An 18,229-nucleotide genomic window follows, 5' to 3' on the forward strand; every position below is an offset into this window, starting at 1 on the left:
AAAGCCGCCACCGAGCTACCACTGTGGAGACTACCCCTCTGGCGAAGCAAGTTGTACCCGGCATCAGCCAGAAAAGTAGCCCCCTGCTACTTTTGATGGGGAATCCTCCTCAACTACTCTTGCACAAGACACAACCCAGACCTTGCCACAATACAAAAGCAGGCAGAGATCTGCAGAGCTAGGCCGACAGCCTCAAAGGCCTCTATCTTTCAATACCGGGCATCCTTGAGAGCAGTACCACCCTCGATCGGAATAGTGTTTCTCTTAGTCAGCGAGCACACCAAGGCATCTAACTCAGGGAAAGCGGTACTTTTCGTTCACTTGAGGGTCCAGTGGATACATCATGGCATGGGAGCGAACCCCTCCCCCCCTTAACGTTAGCCTCTGGGGTTCCCCATTCCAGATCAATCAATCCTGCACTGCCTGGTGCAATGGGAAAAAAATGCAACAATTTCCATAAACTGACCATGATGGGGTAACTCCTTGGGAGCAGCGGAATCATCCTTTTTGTCCTCCACAATCTAACATTTAGTAACATACGGTAGTAATGACAGTAGACGACGACCAAATGGTCCATCCAGCCTGCCCAGTAATCTTATGGTAGAAACGCCGCGCCATGCAGGTTTCCCCCATGATTCTGTTAAGGGTAGTAGGCAGGGACTAAGAAATCAGGGATGTCAATTCATCCCTATGAAAAGGCCGCAGCATAGTCCTCCCCTTCTTCCAAGCCGTCGTCATCGTTATCCAGAGGAAACTTTGCATAATTGTTCAGGGAATGCTCTGAACCCAAGAGATCCTCCTCAGGCATGATCTTTTCCACTGCCGCACTGGCCCACTTCCTCCTTTGTGGGTGTAAGAGGGCTGAAGGGACTGGCTGAGCTGGAGCAGTTCACACTACAGCCTGCCCTACGAAAAACTCTGCAGGTCCTTAAAAAATTCCACCAGGGCAAAGTGGATATGTCCAGCAAGGGGGAAGCAGCCACTGCTGTGCTAGCCCTTGGGGTTAAGGCCTCCTGGCATTGCTGCCTCTTTGGGCTCAAGGGAGGGGTTGTCTCTTGCTCAGGACCCTGCGGCTGCAAAATGACCACTGCAGCCTCCAGGGACACTAGGGATCCCCCACTTAACATGGTCCGCTGATCCGGACCCCCTGAAGTCATAAAATTATGTGTAGCCATCCTCCCCCCCCTCCCCAACACAGGCTGCAGAACACGCCCTGCACATCCTGATGCTGTCCCTAGCCTGCACCGAACCTGAGGTTACAGGCTGTGCAAAGAGCGGCTCTTCTCCTGCTCTGAGCTGCTACGCCATTCTGCCTCGTTTCCCACAGTGCACAAAAACCATGCAGTCAGCTGCCCAGCTCCCTGCTCTGCTGGGGAGTCAGTGACTAACTTCAAAAACACAGGTCCTCCAAGCTCCAACACCCCAATACCGTAGACTGCCACCGCTGAAAAGGACCTCTGGAACGCTCCCGTGCACAGTTTTGTTTTTGTATTTTTTTCCATTTTATTGCTCCCAGCACAACCTCCATCTTAAAGCCAAAGGGAGCTGAGGGGAAAACAGAAGAGAGGCAAACAGGAGAAGCTCACCCTTAGGAAGGCAGAGAACAATGGGCATGGGGGGAGGGGGAGAAGGAGAGCGCCTTACCTTTCTGGAAGGCCCCCCTCCTGCCAGCGCTGCACAGCTCAAAGAGGGGGGGGAGCAGCTCTGAACTTCCCTTCTGCCAGATTATAACAGTAATTGGCACTGATCCAGTGGACTGAGGGAGGGAGAGATAGTCTATCACCTCAGGAGCTCCAATGGTCTATTCCACTTCAGCCTACAAGCATGGGATGTGTGTCCACCATCTGCTGGAGAGCGAGAATACTGGTAGGCTGGTGTCAGCACAGATGTATATAAGGAATGACGTCAGTGAGTCTGTTGATCGGCATGCATAACCTGTTGGTATGGACTAGTTTGACTGGATGAAGAGAATATTAAATTTGTGTTTCCATTTCATCCTGCTATACCAGTCCAGTCAAGACGAGTAGGTTATTTCCTCCAACCAGCAGATGGAGACAGAGAATGGTTTTCCTTGGCGCAGCAAAGGAACAAACTCCGTATTCTCTGCTGCAGCAGATGGTAGGATATACTGGTGATGCAGCAAGATTTTCACTAGGCCTGTTTCCCCTTTTTTCATAGAGTTCGGCCACAGCAGTAGTTAAGGGCCTGACACCTGATACGCCCAGTGCAGCAAGCCCACGGTGAGAGTTCTCTGTCCCAGAGGGGACTTGGTAGAGCCCAGAAGGACTTAAAATATTAAGCCATGCTGCAAAGTGTAGGATGGGAGAGACCTTGGAATCACTGGTTTTGGCTGCCATTTTGGATTCAACTTGGTGACTCTCCTGGCCCTCCAAGCTCCACAAGAATGATTCAGTGGGGTTTGGCTCTTTTGGGGATTCCCAAGTGCTGGCCCCTGTAGGAGTTAAATTAAATCCGCCTCTCAGTGTGTGCACTCTCCAGGTGCTTTTTCTCGTGAATGTTTGAGATTTCTGCACCAGGTCTCTGTGCGATTCAGAAGCTTGGTGGGAGGGGGACATCTGCAAATCTAAGGCTTCACTACAAGCCTCAGCCAGGGATTAAGTGCCTAAAAAGAAAAATCCTTCAAAGGCTCCCTTCTTTACTGAGAAGATACTCTAGGAAAGCTAGATATGCTTCCTTGGAAGAGAGAGAGGTGCCCTTGGGAAAAGGTGGATGACACAGCTGTTTGTCTTTTTCACAGGGATGAGATTGGGGCAATGTGAAGTTAGCACAGAGCTGGGATAGTCATTCATGAGCATTTGGCATGAGGCCTAGACAGCGAGGCTTAGTTAGGTTATGTTAAGGATTGTCAGCCTGTTCCCTGTTTTGAGCCACTATTCAGGAAGACTTTTGGATGAGCTCATGACAGTTATCTCTTCCCTCAAAGGGACAACATTATGCCCAGCAGCTTCAAGGGTATTTGGCATGGAAAGTGGAGATTTAATAACCACCTGCAAAAAGATATTTCCTCCAACATACTAACGAGCTGCATGACTAACTCAAGGACAGTGTATTCCTGAGCAAGAGAGATGGTCTCCCATATATGCCTGCAAAGACAGCTCTCCCCCATTTCCTGAAGGAGATAACCAGCTGCTGACACAGCTCAGCCAAGCATGGATCAAAGAATTTCTAAAGCTATTTGGAAAGATCAGAGGAAAAACTCCAGCTTCGGACAATGTGCCGCCTGTATAACAAAGGACTGTGATAGTGTGTGAAAGCAACACACAGTACAGTGGCATCAGACAGCAACAGCACCAACAGCAATCAACCACTACCTGAAAATGGCATCCTGCTTCCTTCGCTTCTAACCAAAGTGGGAACAAACTGGCTTGAGTGAGAGAGAACTCCTGTTCATTTAGGCAGCTAGGCATGGAAATATGTTTCTGTGCAAAGCTGGTCCAGCATAGGTTCTAATTTTGTGCTTTGCATATACCAGGGTTATAATAATTATTATAGTTCCTCTGGTTGGTCCCTTCTGCATCTATATTTCACATATGTATTATATTATATATATCACATAAATGTATAATATCCAAGTTCTGAATTTCCTGTTCTCTGTAAGACTCAAGTCAGTCATTTCAATAGTTGTATGTAAACCGAAGTGCTTAGTGATTTTGTCTCTAGAACCTCGGAATTGCTGTTTTCAAAGTTCAGGGGACTCATGACTGGGATCCTATTAAGAGGCTTTCAAAGTCTTCTAAGGTCTTTCCTCTTCTCTCAAAGGAGATGGTACTTTCTGAAGGGGATTCCCCTTAAGAGCAGTCTCAAGGGAGTGAAAAATTGTATCCCAAGAAGCAGTCCAGTATTTATTTCCATTGCCTCAAGTAGGCACTCTGGTCTCAGCAGTAACTAGAATCACTTCCCTGCAGAAGGCGAAACTTTGTAATAGGCCCTAAGAATAGAAGATGGAGCTGCCATTAAAGCACATTTACTTTCCCAGGCCTTTCTGTTCAAAGTTCTATTTGTGGAAGTTTGGTAGCATGGATGCTCCTACCATGGATTTAGCAGCGTCTGGAAACTAAAGAAGCAATGAATGAATCAGCTGCTGTCCCTTGTGATCTCCTCAGAATCTCTTTTAGGTTGGTGGCTTCATCCATAGCGGCTGGACAACTTCTCTGGCTCCATGACTGGGCAACGGATTTGTGGTCTAAGTCTTGTTGGGGGCAAGCTTCCCTTTGAGGGAAAACTATTATTTGGAGGAGATTTGGAGCAACTAGTTAAAAGTCTTGGACATCCACAGCCACAGAAGCTCTCTGAAGACAGAAATCGGTCCTTCTATGGAGCCGACAAGTGCTGCTGTCAAGTTTTGGACTTCTGATTGGCCTAGAAAGCAGTCGTTTTCTTATCACTTCAGATTCAAGAAGGACCAGCCTGACTCAACTAGCTCTTCACAATGAAGCATGGCAGATTCACTCCTTGGTACCTCTCCGGTTGGCATGTCATCCACTTCGGTTATACTCTGGAACTCGCTATGCCAATTCCCGACACTTTCATAGTATCTCTGTGTCTCAACCACCAGAGGTTGATATTCAGGATACTCTCTCAAGGCTCCAGCTGTTGCAGGCTGAGTCTCTGGTTCCTCGCTCAGGCCAGGGTTGTGGTTGTTATTCCAAAGTTAAAAAACCAAACACGAGATCTACTGGCTTCTTCTTGATAAGAGTGTATTCATCGGTCTCTGGATTCTTCACTTCAGGATGGAATCTTTTGTTGTTCCATTCTAGTGATGGTGCAGCAAGATGAGTTTCTTTCATCCCTGGTCTTTTCGGCAGCTTATTTTCACATTCCCATTAGGACATATCAAAGGTATCTTAGCTTCAGCTGGATGATTTTCAGCTCACAGCTTCTCTGGCCATGGCTTCACAAACTTTTTCCAGAGTGATGGCAGCTTGTTGCAGCCTCTCTGAAGTGAGAGGGCATTATGGTTCTTCCTTATCTAGACGCTTGGCTGATCAGGGTCAAGTCTTATCACAACGGCCTTCAAGTGTTCCATAGAATTGTTTGAGTTTTTAGAAAGCCTGTGCTGTGTGGGCAATTTTGCAAAGGGGAAACTTCTTCTTACTTAGTTCTTGGAATACCAGGAAGCTTGGTTTGATTGCAAGATAGGTTAGGTATTCCTTATGGTGGAGTAACCCAAACTGTTCTCCAAGTTCAGCCTTGGGAGCCCCATAAGCTTGGGATTATCTCAGCTGCTGGGTTTTCATGGTGACCACTTTGGATCTAGTTCCATGAGTCAGGTCTCACACGAGACCATTCCAATCCTCCCTTCTGTCTCAGTGGCTGCCCCATTCTCAGGATTTTGTTTTGTTGCCCCTTTTCTGTGTCGGTTAGGAGTGGTTTCATTTTGATTGACAATCCTTCAGAACCTAGTGAAGGACTTATAAGTCCATCTTATCCAGCTAAGTTCTTTCTGAATACTGGGCTCATGTTTATTTACCCTGCTTTCCTATTTCTGCCCCCCTCTCTCTCTCTCTTTTCAGCAGTTTCTGCTTCTTGTCCGTCCTGCCCCCTCTCCCCCCTCAATGGTTCCTTTAACTATTTCTCCTGCTTTCCTCCTCCTGCCCCTCTCTCTCTCTCCTCAGCAGTTTCTGTATATGGCTATTGCCCCTCTTTATCCCATCTGCCCTTGTCTCTCTCATGTTATCACTCACCTACTGCTTGTCTCATCCCATCGGAAGTCAACAGGCCAACTCTTAAAGTCAAAATTATAACGAGACAACTTCCTCTGTAATGGGGGAAGAAACAATTCACCAATAAAGATCATCATGAACATAAAGTGATATGACATAACTCATGTACTGGAGACAGCGAGAGGACAGGCATTTTATCTTTAATATAAAGTGACAGGGTGTAATTCATGAATGGGGGGCAGTGAGGGGACGGGTGGTTTATCCTTAATATAAAGTAATAGGGATGTAACTTGTTTATGGGTGACAGCGAGGGGGTGGGCTTTTATCTTTAATATAAAGCGATAGGGTGTAACTCATGTACAGGAGACTGCAAGGGGATGTACATTTTATCCTTAATATAAAGTGACTGGGGTAACCAGGGCCGGCCTTTGGATAGCGCAAGCTACTGCCTGGAGCGCCATAAGACAAGGGGCACCTCAGGCACTCCCAGCATTGCCCAGTGAGACTGTCAGCTGGGGGGCTGGGAAGCAGCGGTAATCAGGAACCCAGTATAAGATAAGGCTTGAGGAGGCTAAGCCTTCACAAAGCCTGTTGGGTTGGGTATTCCTCTATGGCCCCCCCCTGCTATGCATGTGGCTGGCAGGAGGAGCGGTGCTTAATATAGCACATCAGTTCAAACTGTGAGACTGGCCTCTCTCATGGAATCCATAAGGGACCCAAAAAACTGAAAATAGAGCCATGGGGGAAGGGGGAAAATGGAAAATACTTGGAATAAAGGGCATGGAGCAGGAGACCTAATTTGCATGGGGTAATGGGGGGGGAGATAGTGGCAGGGAAAGAGACTATATCTGGGGTGGTGGGATGATGAAGGGAGGACAAGGAGAGAGAGACCTATATATAGGGTGGTGGGGAACAGGGAGAGGGAGACAAGGCTTGGTATGGGTGCATGAATTGGGAGAGAGGATCTAGGATAGAGGGACAGGATGGAAAAGAAAGGACCACAACTAGAGGGAGGGAGACCAGGACTGGTAGAACAGAGAGGGTGAGAGGACCACATTTAGGTGGAAGGAAGATTTAGAGTGTGAAAGGGATCATGGAGTGAGATCAGACTAAATCTGGGGAGGAAGGGAAGCAAAGGGAGAGAGAAGGGACATGGGGATGGAGGGAGATGGAGGAAACTGGAGAGAGTATTGGAGATGAGAGAATGAAGACGGAGACAGAATCTGAGATGGGAGAGGAAAGGGACTGGAACCAGCAAAGAGGATGAGTGACAGGGAAGGAGTTTGACTTGATGAAGGGATGAAAGGCAGACAAAAGTAGATGAGGGCTGGGATGGGAAGAGTACAGAGGGTGGAAATGAGGGACTAGACTGTAGGTGAAAAACAAAGGGGAAATAGGACACAGAACGAATGAGAATGGGAGAAATACAGATGAGGTGAGGGGACAAAGAAAGACTAGGAAAGAGGGATGAGATTGGGAGATAGAAGCTGGTAGGTAAAAATAGGGAGATTGTGAGGACTGAGAAGGACAATGGGGGTAAGAGAGACAGATAGGGTGAAGAGATGCGAGGGAGCGGGCAAAATAATGATGGGGAGAAATGGCAAGGAGAAACAGGAAGCCTGGAAAGGGGATGGCTGGAGAGAGAGAGAGTCAACTTGGGGATGGTGGGGAATGAGTGAATCAGAAAGGAGGGAGTAGTTGGGTGAGGACAATGGAACCAGGTATCTAGAGATCAGTGAGGGGGGTGGAGAGTTGAGAGGAGGTAATGAAAGAGAGAGTTAGAGAGGTAAAAAGTGAGGGCAGTAAGAATTGGAGAGGGAGAAGGCGAGGATGAAATCTAGCTTTGAGGGAATAGAAAGGCAGAGAAATGAGATGAAAGGAAAAGATCAACATCCGAGACATGTAGGGGAAGAAGTAAAGAAAACAGAAAAGAAATGAAAATGTAAAGGAGACTGTAGAAAAGGAAAATGGAGAAGAGGAAGGCACTGAAAGCAGAAAAAAATAAAATAAAAAGACTAGGACCAAACTGATTAGAAAAAAATGAAATGCCCAGCCAACAAAGGTAGAAAGCATTTTAAGTTTAGTGACTGGAATAGCTCAGCTTTGGGAAATGTGCATCTCTGCATTTCTCTCTCTCTAGTGTTACACTGCATTTAGAGTCTGGCTTCTTGGTGTTTCCAGTTGTGTTTTTGTTTCATATTTCTATTTTGTGATCCTTAATACTATATTAGATGAAGGTCTGTCTGTATTCTGCATGAGTGACGGAGGTGAGATGTTTTACCAGTGTTTGGTTTCAATGTAGGGATCTGTAGCAGTCTGATTTATTCTGTTTTCCCAGTAGGAAGTGTATTGGTGTTCTAGGACCCAATGTCATATTTGCAGTGCTGCCTTTCATAGACAGGATTTTTGCTGTTCCTCCTGGGAATTAGTGCTTTTTTGATATGGTAAGTTTGCTATACAGGTTTGAAATTTGTTTTTATTTGGTTTTGTACTATTTCCAAAGTGCCCGATAGAGAATCGTTTGTGTTCATTTAACTAAGGTGACTCCAGAATTTATACACTCTGTACCATTAATAGGTGAATTTTCAAAGGAGTTACGCATGTAAATGTAACATACTATCATAGCAATTTTCAAAAAAACATTTACTCGCATTAAGTCACTTAATGCAGGTAAAACCTACTGACAATTCAATGGTATATATTGTAGCAATTTTCAAAAGTCTACTTACACGGGTAAAGTGCTTTTACATATGTAAAACCCAGTTTTAAAGCATGTAAATACTTTAGAAAATCAGGCCCTACGAGTATGCCTGGAGGGAGGAGAGAATATCTGGGGAAGAGAGAGAATGATGGGAGGGAGAAGGGAATGCTTGGAGGGATAGAATGGATTAAGAAGGAAGAAGGAGAGAATGCATGGAAAGAGAGAGAGTGAAGAGAATGGATAGAAGGCAGAATGTACAGAGGAGAGAAGGGTGCCATTGATAATTTTCACTCAGAGCACCTTTTACCCTAGAGCTGGCCCTGGGTATAACGTATATGGGGAAAAACAAAACAAAACAGAAGCAAGACAGACCAGTCGCCTCAGCTTGAAGATATTTATTTGCACATATATTTAAAATTCAAACAGAGCCCAATTCTGGAGGTAATGCGCATCTAGACTTAAGAATCTAGATTGTTAACCCGTTTGATTCAACTTCTATCTGAAGAGTTATTAGAAAAGGTTTAAGATGCATGGAATGGACTCTCAGAGGAGGTAATGGAGATAAAGAGCTGGATTAGGCCCAACAAGAGTAAAATAATTCAAGAAAGCCTGTGCCCCTCACACAGCCACTGTGCGAAACTCGGCCAGAGTTGGGCTCTGTTTGAATTTTAAATATATATACCAATAAAATATCTTCATGCTAAGGCGACTGGTCTGTCTTGCCTTCTGGCTTTGACAGACCGTCTTCCGGTCTGCTTTGTGGGACCCTAACTTACATGGGAGGCAGCAAGGGGAGCGAGCGTTTTATCCTTAATATAAAGTGATACGGTGTAGCTGGTGTGGGTGCGAGAGTTTGATTCCTAATATAAAGTGCTAAGATATAACTTCTGCACAGAGAAAGCGTGAGAGGGTGGGCATTTTATCCTTAATATAAAGTGAAACGGTGTATCTCGTGAATGGGAGACAGTGAGGGGAGCGGGTGTGCTATCTGTAAATGGGATGTACACACCTTATTCTCTGCAGAACTGTTTCTTTTGGTTTCTTCTAAAATGCTGATGAACTGAACGTACTGGGGGTTTGTCCATCTGCCTAGACCTTGAGTGGGGAGGTGGGACAGAGAGAGAGAGAGATTGAGAGTGGAAATGAGGGTCACATTGTGGACAAATCGGAGACTGTCTGGTACCAGTAAATGAGTTCTGGAGGAAGGTGTCTGCCTAGCAATTCTTTGCTCCTCACTTCCATATTACAGTTGGGAGAGGTCCATGACCCATAAGATGTAAGACTGGCAACCAGGAAATAAACAACTGAAATCGACTTTACTACTTCTGAATAGTTAGTGTAGTTGAACTTCACATCTGACCTTAAGTGACAACCTGACCTTCTGTGTACTCTTAATACTTCCGATGCCTGTCAAAATCTTTAATCCTCTCCCCTGGGAGTGGCCATGAGCAGCACAGTGTCACTGCAATCTCACATGCTCATGGTTTCTGATTGCTTCGCAACAACAAAAAAAAAAAAAATGGCAACAAAATCTCACTCTATCAATACCAAAAAAATATATAAACCTTTGTCTCTCTTTGGGTCATACATTTTCTGATTGCTCTGTACAGTGGGGAAGACATTCTGATCACAAACGTGGCTAGGGTGAGATACCACAGTGAGACTACACTGATTGTGACAGCACACAGGCGGGCAGGGTAATCACAGGAGGCACAGATTAAAGCAAGATGGGTTCCACATCATCAGACAGTTTCACCCCCCCCCCCCCCATGCACCCAGGACCTGTAGTTCTAATGTCTCTAAGAAAGCAGAGTTGCTTACCTGCAACAGGTGTTCTCCGCGGAAAGCAGAACAAACAGCCAGACAAGATGGGTGACGTCATCTGACGGCACCGAGTCAGGAGCTCTCTCTCATAGCTCAGAAAGTTTTAAATAGCACTTTCGCAGCTTGCACGGGGGTTCTCGGGCTGCGTCGCCATATCCCCTTCCCTCAGTCCATTTCCTAGCTAACTTCAACTTCCCGGGAGGGATTGTGTGGCTCTGTTTCTGCCGTCCATGGGGGAACATCTGTTACAGGTAAGCAACTTTGCTTTCTCCATGGACAAGTAGCACAATACAGCCACATAAGATGGGACTCCCCAGCTGAGGGCTGCAATTGAATATTTGCATCACTGATGCGTTACTGCGACTCGTCATCAATTAGCAGGAAGTTGTAAATCTATCTGAAAATGTTCCGGAGCACAGATTGGCCATAGATGCTGTCTGTGCAAGATTCCTTGGTAAACATGTGTATTGTTGACCACGTAGCTCCTTTGTAAATATCTCGGACCGAAGCCGAAGTAACTTGTGCTTTCGTTTCGGCTCCTGCTCTCACTTGATGAGCCTTTATCACTTGTAACATTTTGCAGTCTACTGCTGTCTAACAACGGGATAGATGCCAAGTCAGCCATCTGGATAAAAGTTTGCTTTTTAATGGAGGTCCCTTTTTTATCCATATCAGAGGATATAAATAGTTGCAATGAGTTAGTCCTGTCTAGATAGATTCTAGAAGAGCACTACTATCCTATCATATGTGATGCCTGCTCTGATGGCACTGGATGCAGTTTTGGGGAAAAAGTAGGCGAGGTTATAGTTTGGTTTAGATGAACCTGCGATACCTTTCTCGGTAGAGTACTTAGCACGACTATTTTTTTAATATCTGAGTATATGAAGAGTACATAACCAGAGCTTGTAGGTCACTTACTCTTCAGGCTGAAGTTAATGCAATTAAAAGACGTATTTTCTGTGAAACAAATCTTATTTCTGCTGTAGTCCTAGGGTCATATGGTGCTCTCATTAACTGCTGTAGTACTCTATTCAAATCCCATTGAGGGTGAGTGCCTTTATTAGTGGTTTTAAATTATGAGGCCCTTTTAGAAATGTTTGATATCAATGGTTCTAGTGAGACTGTTAACCTCTTACTTCTACTACTACATAACATTTCTATAGCGCTACACGACATACGCAGCGCTGTGCAAACACACACAAACGACAGTCCCTGCTCCATGGCGCTTACAATCTAACAAGACAAACAGACAAGAGACTTGGGGCATTTCATAAAGTAAACAATGATTAAAAACGAAAAGAAAAAAGTTAATGAGGCTAAAAGCAGACAATTTGGTTACAATTTAAAAGCAGCCTCAAACAGGTGGATTTAAACACAGCAAGAGGCGGCGCATGCCGCAGCAGTTCAGGAAGACCTTTCCAAGCACTCGGCGTCAGGAATTAGCGTAGGGTAGAGGATAGGGGCTTGTCTGATGAGCAGAGTGAATGAGGCGGGCTGTAGAGAGAGATAAGCGAGGTAAGGAAGTGCTGTAGAATGAAGGCATTTGTAGGGGAGAGCAGATAGGGAGCCAATGCAGTGACTCTGGCGAAAGATACGTTGCACAGCTGAATTTAGGATAGATGCCGCGGCGGCACGCAGCTGTACTCTTACAGAGTTAGGCTTCAACCCTGTATTAACTAGTTGCAGCAGATAATTAAGTAAACTCGAGACAGAACAGCTGAAAGGGGTCTGTTTGTTGTACATGAAACCAATGCATAAATCTCTTCCGTGTACAGTTAGAAGATTCTCTGCTTTTCTTGCTGCCAATAGGATTTCTTTCATGTTCTGTGGAAGGTGAAGTCTTTGAATCAATTCTTCAATATCCAAACCATTAATACTAGTGCTGAGAGATTGGGATGCAAGAATGATCTTTGGAACTGGCTCAGTAGGGTTGGAAACCATGGCAAATCTGATTGGCAGTGCTTTTGTTAGTCTGCGTAGCCAAGGGAACCAACTTTGACATGGCCAGTGTCGTGCTAGTAGAACAATCTTTCCCTTATCTCTCCTTGATTTTAAGATCATTTTTGCTATTAGAGGGATTGGTGGAAAAGCATACAGCAGGCCTTCCTTCCATGGCATTAGGAATGCATCTATCACTATCACCTCGCTGTATTGTCTTGTGGAACAACAACAACAACAAGGTACCTTGTGACTGAATGGTGATGCAAAGAGGTCCATGATCATAAGAACATAAATATAAGGACATGCCATACTGGGTCAGACCAAAGGATCCATCAAGCCCAGCATCCTGTATCCAACAGTGGCCAATCCAAGTCAAGTACCTGGCAAGTACCTAAACATTAAATAGATCTCAAGCTACTATTGCTCATTAATTAATAGTTTATGGATCTTTACTCTAGGAACTTATCCAAACATTTTTAAAACCCAGTTATACTAACTGCAGTAATCACATCCTCTGGCAATGAATTCCAGAGCTTAATTATGCATTGAGTGAAAGAATTTTCTCCAATTTGTTTTAAATGAGCTACTTGCTAACTTCATGGAGTGCCCCCCTAGTCCTTTTATTGTCAGAGAGTAAATAACTGATTCACATTTACCTGTTCTAGACCTCTCATGATTTTAAACACCTCTATCACATCCCCTCTCAGCCGTCTCTTCTCCAAGCTGAACAGCCCTAACCTCTTTAGCCTTTCCTCATAGGGGAGCTGTTCCATCCCTTTGTCATTTTGGTTGCCCTTCTTTGTACTTTCTCAAGTGCAATTATATCTTTTTTTAGATGCAGCGACCAGAATCTCACCATGGAGCAATACAGAGGCATTATGACATCCACTGTTTTATTCGCCATTCCCTTCCTAATAATTCCTAATATTGTTTGCTTTTTTGACCACCACAGCACACTGAGCCGACGATTTCAATGTGTTATCCACTATCACGTCTGGATCTCCTTGGGTGGAAGCTCCTAATATGGAACCTAACATCGTGTAACTACAGCAAGGGTTATTTTTCCCTATATGCAACACCTTGCACTTATCCACATTAAATTTCATCTGCCATTTGGATGCCCAATCTTCCAGTCTCACAAGGTCCTCCTGTAATGTATCACAATCCGCTTGTGATTTAACTACTCTGCATAATTTTGTGTCATCTGCAAATCTGATCACCTCACTCGTTGCACCCCTTTCCAGCTCATTTATATATACATTAAAAAAGCACCAGTCCAAGTACTGAAGCACTCCACTGTTTACTGTATCTAACATTCTTGGATCTTTTTTTTTAGGGTTGTTAGAATAATCCTTAGTCTTTTTAGCTCTCTTCATTGCTGATTTCATTTTCATATTTTAGTTTGGTTTTCCAACGAAGCGTTATGCATAGGCACTGCCTTGGGGGTTGAATGAACACCTTGGAGTTCTGTTGTATGTGTATTATCCTCTTACAGACTAACTGGTATTGCTTGTCATTTTTTGAAGGAATGCTGGATACTTTGTATATTCAGGTGAAGTAGAAGCTCTATGTGGTTCTGGAGACAGGTTCTGGAGCCAGTCACCTGACCTGGAGACAGGTCAGGTGACTGGCTCTGCAAATCGTTAGATAATATTTCAATGCATGACACAGAATCAGACATTGGTTTTCCTCATTTTTCAAAATAGGACGAAGGAAGATTTGCTTGGAGTGCTTCTCTCAACTTTTCCTGGAATGATGGTTCCATCTTTGGTTTTTCCTTTCTGTGTGTTTTTATAAAAATCTGTCCAGAGCTTTGGTACAAACGAATGACATGCTGGTAAAGTTGGAAAGGGCAAAATGGGTTCTTTATTTTAGGTTTTGTTTTTTTAAACTTGCTACAGGCAGCCCCTCAGCCTCCAAAATTGGTGCTGATTGTAGATTGCTTCCTAATGGATTGTCACGCTAGATGCCACTGTTGCTTCAATGTTTCGACGTGGACACTTCTGCACCGATTTCTCAGTGTCATGATTGTTTGGCACCAGTGGTTGTGCGTCATATTTTGGCGTTGTCATTTCTGCGTCATGGTGCTTCAGTGCTACAAAATGTGCACCATGTCTTGATGCTGAGCACTGTGACCTTAGATGATTTGGCGCGGTTTCCTCTGTGCAGGACTCTGATGAGGTATTTGAAGAAAAACCTGGACTCTTTTTTTTTTTTTAAAACTACGATATTTTGATCTACCTCACTGTTGAGTTTGAAAGCTCATATGTGAGTCTGAAGTCTCTAAAAGCCAGGGCCTGCGGGGACATTCTGCCACAGGAGCCACAATTTGTACTTTACGATCCAGTCCGAGGCATTTTAGGATCAGGTCGTGTAGATCCACAATTGCCATCTTGTGTCTGCAATTTTGACAAGATTTGAAAGGGCTTTTGCCTTTTTTGTCTGAAGATGATTTAATCAAAGACATTTTTTTAAGAATCTTATCGCATTTGCTCTGTTTCACATATAAATGCAATGATGAGAGAGAGAGAGAACGAAATTTGTGTAGCAGACAAAAATAGACTGAAGGAAGGGCGCACAGCAATGGCAGCATAGAAACTCCTGCACATGCTCAGTAGGTGCTATTAAACTTTCTGAGCTATGAGAATGAACACTGCTGACTCGGAGCTGTTGGATGACATCACCCATCTTGTGTGGCTGTATTGTGCTGCTTGTTCAGAGAAAAAAGCAGGAACTTCAAGACCCAGCATGCGCTGGGAGCCAGCCTGTCTATGATTACTTATAACCATATATATGATCCAGAAGGCAACCAATGACACTTAGGTGACAGGGTTAAGGCAAACACAACACAGAGTTATCCTGTGGGATTCACTGACACAGGGCACTGTGGAGGCAAAGACTGCAATTGGGTTCAAAGAAGGATTAGAAGAGTTTCTGGGAGATCAGTCAGGGTCTTCACCCCAGGCTCAGTGCATCCCCAAATCATGGTGGCAAGAAGCTAAAAAGGGTCTGATAGGGAAAGGGCAATGCCACATTTGCCCTATGTCTATACATTCCCTTGGAGCCCTCACTTTTAGAGACAGGATGTAGAATGAGACAGACCTTATTGTCTATTATGCTCTATTTCAGACATAAATGACCCTTTCTCAGACAAGAGGACCAGAGAGGGTCTCACGTTTCTTGATAGTCATGTGGACATTATGGAACGTCACACAGTGGGACATTTTAGTCTTCAGCAGAAAAAAGGCGAGGGGGAGCAGGGATGGTGTCTTACCTCGTAAGCAGGCCACCCCAGCTAGTAGCAGCAGGAACGTTGCCGTGTACTGGGAGAAGAGAACCAGCCGGGGAACACTCAGGTAACCTGGAAAGATAGAATATGATAACAGATAGAGATAATGTTCAGACCCAGTTTCTACCGCATTTCCCCTCCCTCCACCAATACAGCTGACCATACTTGATCTCTAGGTTTATCCCAACCTGTCCTAAGCCTTACCCCTCACTTCCCCACCACTGAGGATCCTATGTGATCCTTTTGTGAAACCGCAAAAAACTAAATCAGTTCTTTGCCTCTGGCTTTACTGAAGAGGATCGGGAGTCATACGCACACCAGAAAGGTTTTTTTGATGGTGATGATTCTGAGTGACTAAACAAAATCACTGTAAAACTGGAGGATGTAATAAATCAGATCGACAAATAACAAATCACTTGGATCGGGTGGTATTCACTCCACCCGAAGGATTTGTAACCTATCATTTAAAACAGCCATAGTAGCTGAACACTGGAGGGTGGCCAATGTGATGCCAGTTTTTAAAAAGGCTCCAGAGATGATCCAGGAAACTATAGCCCGGTGAGCCTGATATCAGTGCTGGGCAAAATGGCAGAAGCTATTCTTACAATAAAATTACTGACCATGTGGTCAGACATGGTTTAATGAGGGAGAGTCAACACGGTTTTTGCAAAGGGATGCTTTGCCTTACCAATTTACTAGAATTATTTGAAGGTGTAAACAAACATGGAAAAACGTGATCCAATTGATACAGTGTATTTGGATTTTCAAAACATATATGACAAAGCCCTTATCGGGATATTCCTCTGAAATGGGAAGGTCATGGGATAAGAGGCAGTGTCCTATTGTGGATTGGTAACTGGATAAAAGACAGGAAACAGAGAATAAGACTAAATGGTCAGTTTTCTAAATGGCTAAAGGTTATTAGTGGAGCGCCCCAGGGTACTGTAATGGGACCTGTGCTATTTAGCATATTCATACACGATCTGGAGAAAGGAACGAGTACGGGGACCAAATTTGTAGACACAAAATTGTTTTGAGTCGTTAAAACAGCAACTGATTGTGAGACTGGACATCTGAATGGCAGATGCAATTTAATGTGGACAAGTGCAAAGTAATGCATGTAGTAATCCCAACTCCAGGTACTCGATGCTGGATTCTGTGTTAGGAGTCACCGCCCAGGGCAAGGACCTCGGAGTCCTTGTGGACAATACCTTGAAAGTTTCAGCTCAGTGTGCAGTGGCAGTCAGAATGGCAAATAAAATGCTAAGAATTATCTGGAAAGGAAGAGAGAAAAAAACTGAGGCTATCATAACGCCTTTGTATAGATCCATAGTGCGACTGCATCTTGAATATTGTGTGCAGTTCTGTTCATCCCAGCTCAAAAAAAAGACTTGGCGGTCCATATTCAGACACAATCTGGAGAGCAGTTAGCCAGATAAACTTATCTGGCTAACTTTACAGGCATATTCAATAATGCAGCCACTATCTTAAATCTAGCCGGCTAATGTTTGGACAAGTCTACGAGCCGCCCAAACTTAGCCAGCTAAGTTATCTGGCTAACTCTGAATATCGGAATCAATCAGTTAACTTGGCCAGCTATCTCAATTCCTCCCAGTTATGCCCCTGGAATGCTGTTCTAGCCAGCTAAGTGCCCAAATATTTATTTAGTCAGTTAACTTCTGAGTTAGCTGACAAAATGCTTCTGAATATGGAAGAGCAACAAAAATAATAAAGGGGATAGAAAAGCTCCTTTATGGAGAAAGATTAAGGCTCTTAGCTTGCAGAAAAGATGACAGAGGGGATATGATTGAGATTTATAAGATCATGAGTAGGGTGGAATGGGTAAATAGGGAATGGTTATTTACCCTTTGAAACAACACTAGGACTAGGGAAGACTCCATGAAACTAGGAACCGGCAAATTTAAAACAAATCGTAGGAAGTATTTGTTCACTCAGTGCACAATCAGGCTATGGAATCTGTTGCAGAGGATGTGGTCAAGGCAACTAACATAGTGGGGTTCAAAAGAGGGTTGGAAAAGCTCCTGAAAGAAAAAGTAGATAACAGTTATTAACCAGGTAGGCTCGAGAAAGCCAGCGCTTATCCCTGGGAGTGAAATAGCTCAATTATTTGGGATCTGCAGGGTACTTGTAACCTAGACTGGTCACTGTCAGAGCCAGGATGCTGGGCTTGTGGGAGACTGTTCCACGCTTCCTTTTCACAGTGCAACTGATCAAGATCAAGTCCGTCCTTTAATCCCTACTATTCTCAGGGATAGACTACTGTAACTCTCTAACAGGCCTACCCGTCCATTACAGATCATACAAAACTCAGCAGCAAGGCTCCTTACTAGCACTCCCATGCGAGACCACATCTCTCTTCACTGGCTCCCTATCTCCTACCGAATACAATATAAGCTGGCTATGATCATCCACTCCTCGATTCATAACCAACTCCCCATGGCTTTCCTTTACAATAAAAATCCAAACCTCTGCCCGACAGCTCAGATAGTCTAACCAGATGCTCCGCCTACAAAACACAAACATCACAGGGAAACCAGAGAACGCACATTCTTCTCTGCTGGGCCACTCCTATGGAACAGCCTACCAAAGGCAGTAGGATGTCTACGAGAAAAAAAATCTCTTCAAGAAAGCCCTAAAAATTGTCCTAGCCAAGATGACAACGGACTACCCTCAACCGGTCCCCTGCAGGAAATGATCCCTAGTCTCGTACTCCCCTCTCCTATGACTCCTCCCTAAGATTTTGCCTCCCTCTCGCCTGGCTATAGATTT

The 18,229-nt window shown here is 44.5% G+C and overlaps 1 protein-coding gene across 2 annotated transcripts in view; it reads right to left on the bottom strand.

Annotated features, from left to right (window-relative positions):
* The window catches only part of ABHD16A (abhydrolase domain containing 16A), a 50,925-nt gene that overhangs the window by 26,754 nt on the left and 5,942 nt on the right, over positions 1 to 18,229 (bottom strand). For both annotated transcript variants that reach the window (XM_029584391.1, XM_029584389.1), the window contains exons 4-6: positions 15,425 to 15,511; positions 9,395 to 9,480; positions 5,706 to 5,779 (exon numbers count right to left, since the gene is read on the bottom strand). In XM_029584391.1, coding sequence (XP_029440251.1) covers positions 5,706 to 5,779; positions 9,395 to 9,480; positions 15,425 to 15,511 — 247 coding nt within the window. The remainder of the gene's footprint in view (positions 1 to 5,705; positions 5,780 to 9,394; positions 9,481 to 15,424; positions 15,512 to 18,229) is intronic.

The sequence above is a fragment of the Rhinatrema bivittatum genome, chromosome 19, assembly GCF_901001135.1.
Source record: "Rhinatrema bivittatum chromosome 19, aRhiBiv1.1, whole genome shotgun sequence".
NCBI classification, from domain to species: Eukaryota; Metazoa; Chordata; class Amphibia; order Gymnophiona; family Rhinatrematidae; genus Rhinatrema; species Rhinatrema bivittatum.